This window comes from Macrobrachium nipponense, chromosome 41 (assembly GCF_015104395.2).
Source record: "Macrobrachium nipponense isolate FS-2020 chromosome 41, ASM1510439v2, whole genome shotgun sequence".
Classification (NCBI taxonomy): domain Eukaryota; kingdom Metazoa; phylum Arthropoda; class Malacostraca; order Decapoda; family Palaemonidae; genus Macrobrachium; species Macrobrachium nipponense.
This window is the reverse complement of record NC_061102.1, coordinates 19,437,688-19,456,761: the sequence shown is the minus strand read 5'-3', so window position 1 is coordinate 19,456,761 and position 19,074 is coordinate 19,437,688. Positions and strand designations below refer to the sequence as shown.

General features: G+C 36.3%; 1 protein-coding gene across 1 annotated transcript in view; it reads right to left on the bottom strand.

The window, feature by feature from the left end:
- Positions 1-19,074, bottom strand: part of LOC135212562 (uncharacterized) — a 55,122-nt gene that overhangs the window by 13,143 nt on the left and 22,905 nt on the right. Inside the window, exon 3 of the mRNA XM_064246106.1 lies at positions 7,710-7,819. Within this exon, the coding sequence (XP_064102176.1) occupies positions 7,710-7,819 (110 nt within the window). The remainder of the gene's footprint in view (positions 1-7,709; positions 7,820-19,074) is intronic.

Genomic DNA, 19,074 nt, shown 5'->3' with positions numbered 1-19,074 from the left:
AAATCCAGTCATTTGTCCTTATATAAACACGATGCTACGAGTCATATGCTTCCCGCTGTCACAGCAATGGAACAATTGAAAGCCACGAATGCAAATGCATGTTTGAGGTCATTTGAAAACTGGCTATAGTATTCACATCAACCGTGCATTTGACGTCTAGGCCAGTCCCTTATGACGCTCCTGATTGGCTGTTGATAAGCCAATCACAGGGCTGGAAACTCTCAGTCTCTCTCGAGAGTTCACATGGGTAGGATCTATGTTCCTTCTCACCTGAGGAATACGTCTTTCAAAAGTATCCCTCAGATGATGTGGAACATACATCCTGCTAATGTGAACTCTCGAGAGATACTGAGGGTTTCCAGCCCCGTGATTGGCTTATCAACAGCCAATCAGGAGCGTCGTAAGGGACTGGCCTAGGCGTCAAATGCACGGTTGATGTGAATCTACTATAGTATCATTCGGTATAACAGCGACCAGGGTAGTTGTGAATGGTACTACATAGTCATGGCTACCATTGAGAAATGCCAGTGGAACGAGCATTTTGACTGGTTGTTGAATGTGAAAGATAAAGGACCAGCAGATCTGAATGATGCTGATCTGGATCGGGAGATTGCACATTTTAAAATGTTTGAGGAAGGGACTGTTGAAGGTAAGGTACCAGCGTTAAAAAGATTACAAATGATTTGCTGTCATAGGGTGATAGTTAAGTGCCTATGGGCAGCTTACAGGGGTGTTGCGAAATATGACCGAATGAGGGATAAGCTTCATCAAATAATTGCTCTATTCCGGAAGGGTAAAGACAATGGAGGTGATGGGCAGAATTTTGAGCCATAACATTGCCAGCATATGGGATGTTTTCGTTGAGAAAAGAAGACATTTAACGTTAACACTTAACAAAAAAGAGCAGCACTGGTCTACACGAGGAAGGAAGAGGCCGTGTGGATCAAGCGTTCAAGTGTTTTTCGTTAAACAATATTTGTGAAAAGTTCGAGAATGAAAGAGTAGACCTGTACGTTTTTTTTATTGACCAAGCAAACGCCTTTGGCAAAATTGGTAGAGATGCGATGCCGAGGATGTTGTAGGTGAGTGTCACTCGGGTAACAGTATTGAGGGCAAATTACTCTTCAACTGATAAGATTGAAGAGGCCTTTAGACTTTTTTCATGCATGCGCATCGTACATTCATAATAGCAACATCACCACTACCACAACCACAGCAGAAAGCGAAACAAATTCGAAAGAGAAACTTGCCCTGAAACGAAGACAAAGTCCTAAAAATACATGGTAGCTCAATTATGTGCATCAAAGAGAGAATATAATTATGATATCTAACTGAACCAAAGTTTTAACTTGTTTGTGGTGAGAGACTGAAAGCAAATTTCAGAGCAAGTTTCTATTTCGAATTTATGTTTCACTTTCTGCTGTGGTTGTGGTAGTGATGATGTTGCTATTATGGATGTACGATGCGCATACATGAAAAGAGTCTAAAGTAATTTGCCCTCAATACTGTTACCCGAGTGACACTCAGCCCATTTTTTTCGATCAGATACACTAAAATACATATAAATCTGTCCTCTATAAGTGCAGGGAGAGGTAAAATCCATCCGATGCGAAAATGAAGGACGCAACATCACCTGCAGAATGATTGATCCTTTTATGGTTATCTCGGATAAACAAAGGATTAAGATCTCCCCGTTGCTAGGGGGAGAGATACGGCGCTTGTACGCCAGGTTACTCGTTTTTTGTGTCCCCTTCTCTTCTCTCTCTCTTACCTCTCTCTCCTCTCTGATCCTTTCAACTCTCATCCTCTTCGTTCTCTCTTTCCTTCTCTTTCCTAGGTCTTGTGCCTTGGTTCAGTTAAAATATATGATGATTATATTCTCTCTTGGATGTACATAATTCATCTACGTCTGCGTTTTTGCTTATCGATCTTTATAGAGTGTGTATATATAAGAGAGAGAGAGAGACAGAGAGAGATGAAAGGTGTGGGGGCTGGGGTGGAATGATGAGCCTTGACAGCTGTGTCACAATAAGTTAACTTATATATGTGAATGAGAGCGGGGGAACAGACGCGTATATGGATGTTCTGAAGAGTCTCTCTCTCTCTCTCTCTCTCTCTCTCTCTCTCTCTGCGTGCGTGTATGGGTGTGTGTGTGTGGTTGCGTGTGTGTGAGACTGTGTATGCGTGTGCGTGCTACCAGTCGATCAATGTTTATGTGACAGGCTGCAATGTTCTTTCGTTTTTGTGCGTACTTCCTTTCATTCCTGTTTCCTTTATTCCTTTGTCTTATTTGTCGGGTTGTCGCTTCAATCCCTCTCGTTTTTAATGTTTCCCGCGATATCCTCGTTATTAATGAGAACGTTGAACTCGTACGCAAACATCCAAAAGTCGATATATAAGCGTTCGTTGCAACGGCTCCTCCTCCTCCTCCTCCTCCTCGTCCTCCTCGTCCTCCTCCTCCTCCTCCCCGCCACTTCCTCGTCCACTTCAGTACGTATTTAGCATAAAATAAAAATAAAAAAACCTGCGTATTAGTTGCCAGTGGGTAGGAGAGTATAAACAGAGGATGTATTTCCAATTCCCTGAAAGTATTGCTTCTCGTATTGCTTACCATCGCTTTTTAAAAGTATTGCTTCCATTTCTGAATAGTTTTGAGTCTGAAATATAATAAGAGCTAAAAATGATGGGGTGATGATTATTTCATTTCATATTGCGGTAAAAGGAGAGAAGAATTAATGGATATTAAAAATGTAATGCAGGGAGACGGGGAACTGCTATTGTCTTTTCATAACTTAAAAGTTGTATTTTTTTCTTCTGAGCAAATGAACTATAATTGAATAATCGGAAAATATTTTTTTATTAATAATAATAATAACAGGACAAATTAATTTAGAGATATGATAAGCAAATAGTCAATGTATTTTGTATTAAGATTATTATTACGAAAAGCTGTGTAGCATTTATTCGTATGTACTGAAGATACTTATAAATAAATGTTTGTTCGAAAGCCATAATATTCATGTGCAATGAATATTATAATATAAAAGGGTCAAAATTCATTATTCCAGATTTTATAAATGGTTTCCCCCTCTGATACTAGGAATAACTCTTAATTCAGTCATTGTTTTGTTGTTATTAATTATTGGTTTTATAAATCCATGTGTCGTTATATTTTTTTTCTGTTATAGTTGTATTTTACTTAAGGCTATTTTGGTTCTATAAACTATAAGTATAGTACCAATAACAATCATATTCTGGTTTTATAAACTAGAAATATGGGACCAATAGCAATCATATTCTGGTTCTATAAACTATAAGTGAACCAATGGCAATCACTTTCTAGTTCTATAAACAATAAGTATGCTGTAAATAACAGTCATATTGTGGTTCTATGCACTATAAGTATAGTACTAATAGCGGTCATATTGTGGTTCTATGAATTGTATGGTACCATTAAATCATATTATGGTTCTGTGAACAGCAAGTACGGTACTAATAACTCATATTGTGGTTCTATGAACTGTAAGTATTGTACTAATAACAGTAATATTGTTGTTCTATGAACTGTGAGTATGGTACTAATAACTGTCATATTGTGGTTCTATGAACTGTAAGTATGGCACCAATAACCGTCATATTGTGGGGTTCTTCATGAACTGCAAGTATGGTACTAATAACGGTCATATTGTGGTTCTATGACTGTAAGATGGTACTAATAACGGTCTTATATTGTGGTTTCCATGAACTGTAAGTAATGGTACTACTACAGTCTTATGTGATTCTATGAACTGTAAGTATGGTACTAATAACAGTCATATTGTGGTTCTATGAACTGTAAGTATGGCACCAATAACCGTCATACTGTGGTTCTATGAACTGTAAGTATGGTAGTAATAACAGTCTTATTCTGGTTCTATGAACTGTAAGTATGGTACTAATAACGCTCATATTGTGGTTCCATGAACTGTAAGTATGTACTAATACAGTCATATTTGTGGGTTCTATGAACTGTAAGTATGGTACCAATAACCGTCATATTGTGGTTCTATGAACTGCAAGTATGGTACTAATAAACGGTCATATTGTGGTTCTATGAACTGTAAGTATGGTACTAATAACGGTCTATATTGTGGTTTCATGAACTGTAGGTAAGTATGGTACTAATAACGGTCATATTGTGTTCTATGAACTGTAAGTATGGTACTACTACAGTCTTATTGTGTATTCTATGAACTGTAAGTATGTACTAATAACAGTCATATTGTGGTTCTATGAATTGTAAGTATGGTACCATAACCGTCATATTGTGGTTTCTATGAACTGTAAGTATGGTACTACTACAGTCTATTGTGATTCTATGAACTGTAAGTATGGTACTAATAAACAGTCATATGTGGTTCTATGAATTGTAGTATAGGTACCATAACCGTCATATTGTGGTTCTATGAACTGCAAGTATGGTACTAATAACGGTCATATTGTGGTTCTATGAACTGTAAGTATGGTACTAATAACGGTCATAGGTGGTTCTATGAACTGTAAGTATGGTACTAATAAGTCATATTGTGGTTCTATGAACTGTAAGTATGGTACCAATAACCGTCATATTGTGGTTCTATGAAACTGCAAGTATGGTACTAATAACGGTCATATTCTGGTTCTATGAACTGTAAGTATGGTACTAATAACGGTCATATTGTGGTTCCATGAACTGTAGGTAAGTATGGTACTAATAAACGGTCATATTGTGGTTCTATGAACTGTAAGTATGTACTACTAACAGTCTTACTGTGATTCTATGAACTGTAAGTATGGTACTAATAACGTCATATTGTGGTTCTATGAACTGCAAGTATGGTACTAATAACTGTCATATTGTGGTTCTATGAACTGTAAGTATGGTACTAATAACGTACTAATAACGGTCATATTGTCGTTCCATGAACTGTAGGTAAGTATGGTACTAATAACGGTCATATTGTGGTTCTATGAACTGTAAGTATGGTACTAATAACGCTCATATTGTGGTTCCATGAACTGTAGGTAAGTATGGTACTAATAACGGTCATATTGTGGTTCTATGAAACTGTAAGTATGGTACTACTAACAGTCTTATTGTGATTCTATGAACTGTAAGTATGGTACTAATAACAGTCATATTGTGGTTCTATGAACTGTAAGTATGGTACTTCTAATAGTCTTTATTGTGGTTCTATGAACTGTAAGTATGGTACTAATAACAGTCTTATTCTGGTTCCATCAACTGTAAGTATGGTAATAATAACGGTCATATTGTGGTTCCATGAACTGTAAGTATGGGTACCAAGTAAACCGTATCATATTGGTTCTATGAACTTTAAGTATGGTACTAATAACAGTCATAGTTGTTCTATGAACTGTGAGTATGGTACTAATAACTGTCATATTGTGGTTCCATGATCTGTAAATATGGTACCAATAACCGTCATATTGTGGTTCTATGAACTATAAGTATGGTACTAATAACAGTCATATTGTGGTTCCATGAACTGTAAGTATGGTACCAATAACCGTCATATTGTGGTTCTATGAACTGTAAGTATGGTACTAATAACAGTCATATTGTGGTTCTATGAACTGTAAGTATGGTACTACTATCAGTCTTATTGTGATTCTGTGAACTGTAAGTATGGTACTAATAACTGTCATATTCTGGTACTATAAACTATAAGTATGCTGTGAATAACAGTCATATTGTGGTTCTATGAACTATAAGTACGTTATGAATAACAAGCATAACATTATTATAAATATAATCAATAATCAGTTATAATCAAAACAGTAACAGAAGAGTGAATCATATTTCAATTTCCACAGCAGCATCTCTCCTCAAAACCTTAATAAAAAAAGTTAAAGACTATAAAATTGAAAACGAAAAACGAAATATTCTACATGTACCATTTTTTCCCTTCTTGTGGCTGAAGCGTCGACTGGATGGTTGATCGAGTCTCAATGACCGGTTCCGGTGGGCCGGGCTTATTTGGCCCGCTCTCCCGAAATCTCAAGCCCATTGTTATCGATGTCTCGTGGGCCCAAGGGCTCTCTCTCTTCTCTCTCTCTCTCTCTCTCTCTCTCTCTCTCTCTCTCCGTTTCCCAATTTGTTTTGTGTGTTTTTCCCTTTCGTCATTGTCCTTTCTTCTGTTATTATTATTATTATTATTATTATTATATTATTATTATTTGAACGATTCAATTGATTCGTATTACTAGTCTGATAATGATCGGCCGTAGGATTTGTTCTCGAATGCTGAGGGGAAACTTTTGGAAAAGGGGAAGTCAAAGAAGTTGAAAATCTGGGGAAACGAGAAGTTAAAAAGTTAAAAAAATTTTGGCGAAGTTAAAGTTAAAGAAGTTGGACTGCTAAGTAGGAGGAGAAAAATGGAAAGAATGAAAATTAAAAGGCGGGAAGAGACAGAGATAAGACCTTAAGTTAAACTCAAAGAGAACGATAGGGTAACCCTCCACTACTACCGCCCTAGAAGGAGTTTGAAGTCTTTTCCAACAACTTTCCTCACCTCCACAATGACAACTTTGACGATTATTTTTAACCAATTCCAAATCAAAATAGTAAAATCCTCGCCTATGGATTTTTCATTATCATTCCCACGTTTTTTGTCATTCCTATTTTTATTTTCTCTAATCAATTGCATACGCTTGCAAATGTGATAATGGGGATATTTGTTCCAGGATAACACAATTTTAGGTTTTTTTATCACATCATTGTAGTATGACGCTATACACACACACATTATATATATATAAATATATATATATATATATATATAGATATAATAATAATATATATTATATATATTATATATTATATTATATATATATATATATATATATATATGCTTTTCAGTAGCAAAAGTGAAAGCGAATATTTTTTTATTACATTTCCACTTCATTTCAAGACTATCTACGACAACATTTTCGCATCTCAGTAATCTTCAGTACTTTCAAAGGAAATGTAACAGGGTTTTATCACCATTTCATACATATAAATAGCAGCCCTCTATAAGACTATAAATATCTTGATATTCCTAAGTCACCTTATATATATATATATATCATATATATATATATATATATATATATATATATAATTTATATATAATAATTAATAAGGTGACTTAGAATATCAGATATTTATAGTCTTATAGAGGGCTGCTATTTATATGTATGAAATGGTGATAAAACCCTGTTACATTTCCTTTGAAAGTACTGAAGATTACTGAGATGCGAAAATGTTGTCGTAGATAGTCTGAAATGAAGTGGAAATGTAATAAAAAAATATTCGCTTTCACTTTTGCTACTGAAAAGCATACCGCTTACAAAGATGTTGAGTTAACATTTCTTGATAAGGTAAACTGAAGAGTTCCTACCAGTCACTAAAAATCTTAATAAATGGTAAGCTTTACATCACGTAAGGTAACTCGTTTGGATCTATGGATGTGTGTGTGTGTGTTTTTTTTTTTTTTTTTTTTTTTTGTAAGAGTAAAGTCAAGACTTTGCACCTAAACATTACAAAATCCCGAAGAAACAACATCTAACTCTGGCAAAAGGTCTATTCCATCTAAAACCCCCTAATATCTCAGCAACACGCCTGTCCATATTCATTAGCGGCAGCGGGCAAGACGTAGGGCAGACTTTGCTGCCTCGCCTCTTACCTGATGTCCCGTGGAGGCGTGAGTGACAACGACCAGGGAGTCCCGGCTTAGGCTTGGCACTGACCCTTGCGTGCGTCCGGAGGTGACACTCGACACTTCGCTCTTCACGCCTGAAAGGAAGAAACCTCGGTTACTGACACGCCAACACTTAGTGCCACTCGTTCACACTTAGCTACTGTTGGAAAGAAAAGAGGTGTCTTTTATGTGATTTCGTTAGAATGTTCATATTGACTCTTTGTACAGATTTTTTTTTCATTTTATTTTACTTAATGATCTATGCATATTTTATGTTCAGGTTTTTAAGCTTTGAGATATGGTTCATGTATACTCTTAATTCAAGTTTTTCGTTTTTATTGTAATTTGCTTAATGTTCTCACGTATTCTTTACTTAGCGTTTCTTACACCATTGTAAAATTTGACATTTCCCCTACAATCTTATCATTTTCGTTTTCTTTTAGCATAAGATGCAGACTAACTTTAATATTAAAATCGTTAAAATGAAATAAATAAACCAATATTTGCACTGGAAATCCTGAGAAATATCGACATAACATATATATGCCCTGCCATCTGCTTGTTGTATTGGAATAAGTAAAAATGAACAGAGATTCACACTTGCATTAATCTTCATAAAGAAAGAAAACTCGTTTACTGTTATGCAAGCTCTTTCTAATCTACCCAGTATAGGGTATCTCTTCTTTAGTGTCTGGTATAATGGAAAAGCACAATTCAGAATAATTAAAAGAAATAAACAAAACATTTGCAGGCACAGCAAATACAGAAAAAACGCGGATACAATTCTCAGCTAAGCAGCGTAAAGGGAAATGGGGTGTAAGGATTTTGGCACTAACGAAGCCAGTTTGGCCCTCTCTTTGGGTCCTCCCTGGGGTCCCCACTGACTTAAACCGGAGCTCAACAAAGACCTAGTTACGAGCAACGGAAGAAAGCGAGCATGTTGACGCCGCATTTTAAATCTCTGTGGGTCCTTCACTCCACGCAACGTCGGTAGAATCAGATTTAAGCTGATTTACGTAATGGAATGTGTACTACAGGACTCGCCTGTATTGAAATGTAGGGCTGTATGTGTTCTTGCGAAATGTTTAGTCTGACATATGACTCCTTTTATGGTTGTGCTGGGGTAAGAGAATCCTTGATAATCCGGTAGTGTTTTCATGATTTTGACGGTACTTAAGATATATTCTAGGGGAGGTTGCTGGGTACTTGATACGTTTTGATATGTCAGATTACCTGAACTAGCGGCCCCAAAGCCGTGTGACGCAAAGGGCTACAAATCATTCAGCACCATTATGTCGAATTCGATATGTCATAACGCATGCCACTAGCGTTTGTCAAAACATTGTATAACATAAAGTTAAACTTCAGATTCGCGAAATGAGAGAGTAAGCAGTTCGCTATGAAAGCAGCCTTCGTGATGAAGACACGAACATATTACTGCTTTTAATCCCCAAATTAGAGAATCGAGGTAACCGGATTACGTTATTCAACGACTGTTTCTATCCATCTACTTCGAGGCTTAAAATTTTCATACTCCTAATTAAATATTTAACCCTTCTTCCTTTAAGAGGCAGAAAGAGCTATCGCTTCCTGAGCTTAAAAAGGCTTTCGGGTACCCGTTCAGTTGGCCTTTCTACTTTTGATAAAGAGAAAAATCACACACAGACGGGAATTGCTACTGGAGGGGATATTTAAATCAACTGATCTTTTTTTCAAGTTGTCAAAAGAAATACAAGACGAACACTGGAAAAGAAATTAGGAATTTGTAATGATGTTCGGATACTATTTAGAATTCTCTTCGGAACTTTTATGCAAAGTTAAGGGTAAAAGATGCAGTTGAATCATCCCCCGTTCCTCGTCTCATAGTTCTTATCCCACTAGATCTGATCCTTCCAGCTCCTCTGGTGCCCAATGGAGCTCAGCTGAGACCTACACACACCATTCTCTCTAGTGTGGTGTGACGGACATGTACAAGCTATCTTCATTTCCCTTCCATTAATATCTCATTTACATATGGGACTTCAGCATACCAGCTAGATCGTACTGGACTATTATATAATCTACTTTCGAAAATAATTTCAGTCCAATGGATTTCTAATTTATTTAGCTGCTGTTTTAACCTCTGATTAAATTCCAACTCAAGAGAACCTGTAATGGTTATTATTGTTCCTTGATACTTGCAAGATTCAACCTTTTTATTCCCATCCCCATCATATGTCAATAAATTATTAAATAAAATTTCTTCAGTACTCTGTTTTTTACAAAAAGTTTTTTTTTTTTTAATAAATACATAGTTGGTGAACGCACTTGAACAAATAGACTAGATCCCATCCCCTTCAATAACGTTTCATATCCTCAAGAAGAGGCTGATTATTGCGCAAGCAATAAAAGAAGCAAAGAAAGAAAGAAAAAAAGGCAGAGCCTGAGGAAGAGAGAGAGAGAGAGAGAGAGAGTCGAAAGATTCCCTCGGTTATTTCCACAGAAGTTACGAGGATGTTGGCAGCGAGCGTCGATATAACCAGAGCTACATAATCCGGCTTCCCCCTTCCGGAGAAATTATGCCTCAGTAGAAACAAATTTCCGTTATTGGCTCCCCCCTTCCTTCCACTGATACGAACGTCGAACTTCTTTCCCTCCCACACCCCAACCGCCCACCGGCCCCCAACTCCCCTCTCTCTCTCTCTCTCTCTCTCTCTCTCTCTTCTTCTTCTTCTTCTCGTCTTCTTCTTCTCTCTCTTTCTCTCTCTCTCTCTGTTCTCTCTCTCTCTCTTTTCTTCTTCTTCTTCCTGAGGAACAAATTTGACTTAAAACCGAAGCCCCCACCTTGATGAAGTTAGACCTGTTAAAGGAATTTTCATCCAAATCGATTTTTTCCCATATTTTTTCGTTCGTTTTTCTATATAACGGAATCGCACTAAGATGAAAGATGCAAAACTTTTCGCATACTCATAACTGAAGGTATCTTATTGAAATGAATGCATGAAAAACGTTAACCAGCCTCTCCCTCACTGTTCAGAGGTTCCAGCAGAGGTATACTACGAGTACGAACAATTTTGAAATTGAGCGAACTCCTGTAGAAAGGGTCGGAACATTCGGTGAAGGGAACCCTTATCTTTATCTACTAAATGGATCTGACTAACTATGAAAGTTACGAAAAACCAATAGGATAGTATTTGATTAGGTGTATATATATATATATATATATATATATATATATATATATATATATATATGTATATATATATATATATATATATATATATATATATATATATATATATATATATATATATATATAGTATGTGTTTGGTAAACGATGTGTTGGTAGATGGCTAATACAGTTCGCATAAGGAATGGTCAAGCGTTTTGATCAACAACATATATATATACTATATATATATATATATATATATATATATATATATATATATATCTATATAAATGTATATATACATACATATATAATACTTATATGTATGTATGTATAAAATTTCCCGTTTCTGAAAGTCTCAAAATTGTAGAAATGGACAAAAATGAACCTCAGGTACTTTCATCGGTCATCGACATTGATCTACAAAGAAAACCACCAATGTTAAGATTTGATGGTTGAAAATACCTTCTCGGGAATTTCTCTTCTGAGCAGCAGATTCAGTTAGAAATAATAGATACTCTGCTGTCAGTCTTAGGCTTCTACTTCAACCACAATACTTGACAGGGCTACATGAAAAGCCTCATGGATCGTCAATAACACCTAAATTATGAATAGTCTGGGCCTCTTTTCATTATGGTTAAAAGTTCACCTCTCTCTCTCTCTCTCTCTCTTCTCTCTCTCTCTCTCTCTCTCTCTCTCTCTCCAGACACGCACACTCAGAAACACTTGTGCGTAATCATTAATTCATAATCTCCTTCAGAGCACTTGTGTCGAAACAGGGACTCTTCAACATCTAAATCCTGGAAAATAATGTATATTTTACGTTGTCTGAACAAGGAGAAATAAATCCATTACGTGAAGTTTACACAAACAAAACTTTACTCTGCGTTGACCTGACCTGGAAAACATATCTTCCAGTAGAAGTTTGGAGGAAATTGATGGAAAGATAAATATTTTCATTAATGGCAAGCCTTTCAATGTACGTGTGCTCTGAGTTGAATGGTAATGAACACACCCATTCACGTACACATGTGTACTGTATTTATATTTATGTGTGATATATGTATTTATATATATATATATATATATATATATATATATATATATATTAATATTATGCGCTTGTGTATACCATTTCGTGTGTGTTTTTTTTTTCTTTCTTTTTGTCAGCAAATATTAATGGGATGAGGGCGCTGGCCGTCACCCTACGCCATGGATGTTCAAAGGGCTATTCTTGGTAGACACCTTTTCAAGCAGTGACCATCCCCACTGTTGCTTAACTTCATTTATCAAGCGCAATTCTGTTTTACTTTATACTTTATGTATTATATATATATATATATATATATATACATACATATATATATGCATGTTTATATGTATACACTTACTCACAGGCACTTTTTATTGATATATAGGCTATAACTTGCCACATTTCAGGGGGAATCACATTTGTGGTAAGCGTGAACCGAAAGTAAACGACACTTATTCCGTAAAATCTTTCAGTGCCTTATTTTGTATTCCTCCCTCGAAACCTCAATCACTAACGGAAAGGATTAAACGAGCGTCATTTGTATTCCTCTCAGGTGATGAAACGCACTTTATTTGTATTACTTTTCGAAGGGAAATAAAATGTACTCGCTTTGAATTCTTCCCAGATAGAGGCAGCCGCTCTAGTAAGACGAAAACGCCATTTGTTAAGAATCCAATTTGCCTTCATTTGCCGTCGTTTCTCACGAAGTATATCTTTTATTATATATATATATATATATATATATATATATATATATATATCCTATATATACATATATACATACACAACAATCCACAGAAATGGTATAAATACCGTTTACAAAGTTGCCTGGTTAAAAAGTGCTAATTTCCCTACAGGGGAAATTTGCAAGTTGTTGAGTTAAACGAGTCGGATAATTACTTCGAGTATTTAGCAGTAACCAATGTTAGGTCTAACGCTCACAGTATATGTGTGTGTGTGTGTTTATGTATGTGTACGTACAAATATGCACAGTCCCAATGCTACTTTGGAACGCTCACAGAAATGAAAAAAAACAAAAAGTTGGAAGTGGTTTCTAAGATGGTAATATATATATATATATATATATATATATATATATATATATATTATATATATATGTGTGTGTGTGTGTGTGTGTGCGTGTATAATGGATATATATATGTGTATATATATATATATATATATATATTATATATGTGTAGTGTGTTTGTGTGGTGTGTGGTGTGTATAATGTATATATATGTGTGTATATGTATATATATATTTATATATATATAATATATCTATATATAGTATATCTATCTATATATATTATATATCTATAGTATATACACAGTTACAATGTTTGGCTAAAATTCCACAGAATGAAAATGAAACTGGACGCGTTTTCGAATATGGTCTCGAGCATACAGAATTAGGATAAATCAAGGTATACGGGAGAGGTAAAAGAAGAACGTTATGAGTTGTAAGAAGACCATATCCTTTGATAAACAAATTATCAGAATTAAAATAGGCTGCATTTGAGTCTACAGGGAAAAATGAATAAGATAATAGTTCTGTCACCAGAAAAGTAGTAATTATTGACCACGTATGTGACACAAACGTTTGCACGAAACTTTATATGCATTCTCAGTGTAGTGGAGAGAAGAACTGTATATTATAACTGAAAACATTTAAATGAGTCGTGCAGTAATAGTTTTGTTATTGGTAAGAATACAAATTAACTGGTCCATAGTTTTGTTATTAGTACGATTACAAATAAATTTATCCCTTGTTTAATTATTGGTACGAATACAGATTAATTGATCAATTCACGTTGGAAATGAGGGTTAGATGCCTATTTGGAATATCAGAGCCGTTATGCTAAGGCCAAAATACAGAGCAGATGAGGAAAGTGGAAGGAAATATTTGGAACTTTAAAATGGCTGAAGGAGTCCTTTACCCTGAAGAAAACATGATTATAATTCAAAATGAATCGGGTCACGTTAATCAAATGCATTAGAATTGTAGTAAAGCTATTGAGGAGACTATACGAAACAACTATCTTTGACGAAATGAAGCACAGCTGCAACAGGACCAGTTTCTAATGTATTCAGTCTTGCGTTCTTAAAGGTGTCATTCCCGAGCCACAGTGTGATGTAAGTGATTACGTTCCTCCGTTATGGAAAATTCCTCATGAAATTTACCGAACCTAAATGAGAAACGAAGCCTAACCTATTTTCAGGTTCTGGTTTCCTAATGATGCCGAGCGCGGGTCTCCGTGACGTCACTCTTTTGGGAAAGTTTTGAAAAGAGGGGTTAATTGAATTCAAGGCAGCGCCATTGTGGATGCAGAGCCTAATGAATCACTTTTCCCGGCTTGAATGTATTGTCAGTTTGTACACGATTGAATGAATGTATTTGCTCAACAAAGAATTGTATAATTACCATGCCTTCATAAATTCCAGGAATTGCCAAAAAAAAAAAAAGTTAATTTGAACTAAATATCGGTACCGAATGCTTGAAATAATTAGAGCCATTTTCAAGAATATGAATGAAAAATAAATCATTTACTAAAATCCCTCTCTAATAAGGTCAGCAACACCTACCTATCTGTCCACTATTCTATTTTGCATGCGTTTTATCTCATTTACTCATACATTTGGTAATTCAATCGGATCTTACGGCCAACATGACGAGAGAGAGATAGAGAGAGCGCTCGTTGTGGGTTTTATCAAGCAGGCGCCAAATAGTGCAGTGCTTGGTATAGCCAACTTCACCTACCCAAAACTAGCTGTTTGTCCTTCCCTTTCACGCTCCCAAAACCAGCCATTTGTCCCTCTCTTAGACACTCCCAAAACCAGCTATTTATCCTTCTCTTAGACTCTCCAAAAACCATCTATTTGTTCCTCTCTTAGACACTCCTAAACCCAGCTATTTGACCTTCTCTTAGACACTCCCAGAACCAGCTATTTGTCCCTCTCTTAGACACTCCCAAAACTAGCCATTTGCCACTCTCTTAGACACTCCCAAAAATAGCTGTTTGTCCCTCTCTTAGACACTCCCAAAACTAGCCATTTGCCACTCTCTTAGACACTCCCAAAAATAACTGTTTGCCCCTCTCTTAGACACTCCCAAAACTAGCTTAATTTATTGTCCCTCTCTTTTTAGACCACTTCCAAAACTACCGAACTATTCATGTCCCTCTTCTTATGACCCACCTTCCAAAACTCCACAGCTCATTTTAGTACCTTTACCTAATTTAGACCCATCCCAAACCAGACAATAAACCCAACCACAAAAATTTAACTATATATGGTCCCTTTCATCAATTCAAAGACTAAGTCCCAAAAAACTAGACTATTTAAGTCCAATTCCCTACATTAAGACACTTACCAAAAACTCAGATATCTTATTTGTCCTTCTTCCTTAGGAAAACACTACCCAAAAACTACTATTGGTCCCTTCCTCAATTTATAGCACTCCACAAAACCAGCTATTCCCTTTGATACTTTCTCAAAACCAAACATTAGACACTCCCAAAACTAAAAAAGCTAGTTATGTCCCTCTCTTAAGACACCTCCCAAAAACTAAGATATTTGTCCTTCCCTTAAAAGACACTTCACCAAACTAGCTACTTTGTCCCTTTCTCTTAGACACTGTCCCAAAAATATGCTATAACTTGTCCCTCTCACAACACCAACCCACAATTTGATTAACCCACAATCGACCCGAAACCAACTCAACAAACAAAAAACAACTTCAACCACACACCCTTCAGATACAACTGAATCCCAAAACAAACTAAGACTACTTTATTGTCCCTTCTCACTTCCACCACCCCACAACACACCCACACCAATCCACGAACCCACTAAGAACCAAAACAAACAACAAAACCACACAACACAAAAAAAGCCCCCAAAACAAAACCCACCGCCACTCTTCACGCCCACCCCAACACAACAACCAAACCAATTAAATTTCCCCAAAAAAAGTCCACCTCACACAACACAACAACAACAACACTACAACAACAGCAACAACCAAATTACGAAACAGAAGACAAAAACAAAAAAACACTCCCCTAAAACAACAACGAACAAAAAAAAAGATATTTGTATTTTATTTATACAACTCAAAAATTTAGGATTATTGTAAATATATTAGAACCATTAAAAAAAGATTGCATGTCTTCTATTAGACAACTTCCAAAAACTAAAGCTATTTGTCCCTTCTCTTAGACACTCCAAAACCTAAGCTATTTGTCTTTCTTTTCTTAGACACTCCCAAAAATAACTATTGTCCCATCTTTCCTAGACCTCCCACAACCAGCTATTTGTCTTTCTTCTAGACACTTCCAAAACTAGCTATTTGTCATGTCCCTTAGACATACCAAAACCACGCTATTTGCTCTTTTCTCTTAGACAACTCCCAAAAAAACTAAGCTATTTGTCCTTCTCTTAGACAACTTCCCAAAAAACAACTAGCTAGTTTCTGTCCTTCTCTTAGGACACTCCCAAAACAACATAACTATTTGTCCCTTCTCTTAGACACTCCCAAAAACCTAGCTATTTGTTCCTTTTACTTCTTAGAACACTCCCAAAACTAAGACATATTTGTCCCCGCTCTCGTTAGACACTCCAAAAACCAAGACCAACTATTTGTCTTTTCTTTCTAGGACACTCCCAAACCAACTAAGCTTATTGCTCCCTCTCTTAGACACTCCCAAAAAAACCAGCTATTTGTCCTTCTCTTAGGCACTTCAAATAGATTTTTTGCCTCTCTTAGCACTCCAAAACTACGCCATTTGCCACTCTCTTAGATCACTCCCAAAATAACTATTTTGTCTTTCTTGACTCCAAACTAACTGTCTTCTTTTAGACATCCCAAAACTACTATTTGTCCTTCTCTTAGACACTCCAAAACCACTATTTGTCCTTCTCTTAGACACTCCCAAAACTAACTATTTGTCCTTCTCTTAGACACTCAAAACTCCACCTGGTCCTTCTAGACAAAAACTACCTTCTAAAATATGCCTCTTTCTTAGACACTCCCAAAACCAGCTATTTGTCTTTCTCTTAGACACTCCCAAAACTAGCTATTTGTCCCTCTCTTAGACACTCCCAAAACCAGCTATTTGTCCTTCTCTTAGACACTCCCAAAACTAGCTATTTGTCCTTCTCTTAGACACTCCCAAAACTAGCTATTTGTCCTTCTCTTAGACACTCCCAAAACCAACTATTTGTCCCTCTCTTAGACACTTCCAAAACTATCTATTTGTCCCTCTCATAGACGCTCCCAAAACCAACTATTTGTCCCTATCTTAGACACTTCCAAAACTAGCTATTTGTCCCACTCTTAGACACTCCTAAAACTAGCTATTTGTCCTTCTCTTAGACACTCCCAAAACCAACTATTTGTCCCTCTCTTAGACACTTCCAAAACTAGCTATTTGTCCTTCTCTTAGACACTCCCAAAACCAACTATTTGTCCCTCTCTTAGACACTCCCAAAACTAGCTATTTGTCCCTCTCATAGACGCTCCCAAAACCAACTATTTGTCCCTATCTTAGACACTCCCAAAACCAACTATTTGTCCCTCTCTTAGACACTTCCAAAACTAGCTATTTGTCCTTTTCTTAAACACTCCCAAAACCAACTATTTGTCCCTCTCTTAGACACTTCCAAAACTATCTATTTGTCACTCTCATAGACGCTCCCAAAACCAACTATTTGTCCCTATCTTAGACACTTCCAAAACTAGCTATTTGTCCCTCTCTTAGACACTCCCAAAACTAGCTATTTGTCCTTCTCTTAGACACTCCCAAAACTAGCTATTTGTCCCTCTCTTAGACACTTCCAAAACTAGCTATTTGTCCTTTTCTTAAACACTCCCAAAACCAACTATTTGTCCCTCTCTTAGACACTTCCAAAACTAGCTATTTGTCATTCTCTTAGACACTCCCAAAACCAGGTATTTGTCCTTCTCTTAGACACTCCCAAAACCAGGTATTTGTCCTTCTCTTAGACACTCCCAAAACCAGGTATTTGTCCTTCTCTTAGACACTCCCAAAACTAGCTATTTATTGTTTTCTTTCCCCCTCTAAAATTTACCATTTGACCTTCCCTTACTCTTTTTCACCCTCCCAAAACTAGTTAATCGTTTCTTCTCACTAGAGAAACCTATACTCTTAAAAGGTTGCATACCTTAAAATGTTTGAGTCACTTAAAGCAGTTTTCTATACTACTTATACTGATATCTATAACCAGGAAGACACGATTCTGTATCCACAGATCTATTGAGTCACTTACATTTCATCATACTTAATATTTCGTTTATTTAGCATTAAAATAATTTTTGTACGTATTCGCGATCCAAACTTCAAATCTACTTGCGTGAAAATGACCGGAGAGTTCTTTCCCAACCATAGAATCTTCCATAAAGGTCGATTTAAAGTCAATCAGCTCGGTAATAGAATTCCCCGAAGACCCTTTGCCTCGGGGAATCGAATAGAATTTTCATATTCCACATATCTGGGATTTCAGCCTCACCCCGCCCGTAAATACTTGCTGGAAACCACAAGACTGACACCTTATGGTGCTATTCCCTCTAAGAGGAAAAAACTTTGGTGGATGTCTATACATATATATATATATATATATATATTATATATATATATATATATGTGTGTGTGTGTGTGTGTGTGTGTGTGTGTGTGTACATGTAAGTGTATACGTATATATATATATATATATATATATAAATATATATAAAATATGTATATCTACATATATATAAACAAGTTTTTGGTTACAAATATTACTGCAAGCCTTGAATCCAGATGAGGAGCAATAGAGAAAAACCTTGCCCTCCCGTAAAGAGAGAGAGAGAGAGAGAGAGAGAGAGAGAGAGAGAGAGAGAGAGAGAGAATTAATTTCGCGCATGCAAAAGCTCATTTCACAAGGGGAGAACAAAGATGCACATCCCCCTGCGTCTCTCAAATACCAGTCGCTTGTCACGGCCAGGGGAACGTACGCAAATTACTTGAGCCCAAAAGTTCAAAGGCTAAATTTGTATTCAAAAGGACGGTGGCATGAAGTCTGCGGTGGTCGGTTTACGTTAAAAGAATGGCTATGCTTCAAAACACCCCAGTGTTCTCTGTGGAAACACTGCTGCTGGCCTGA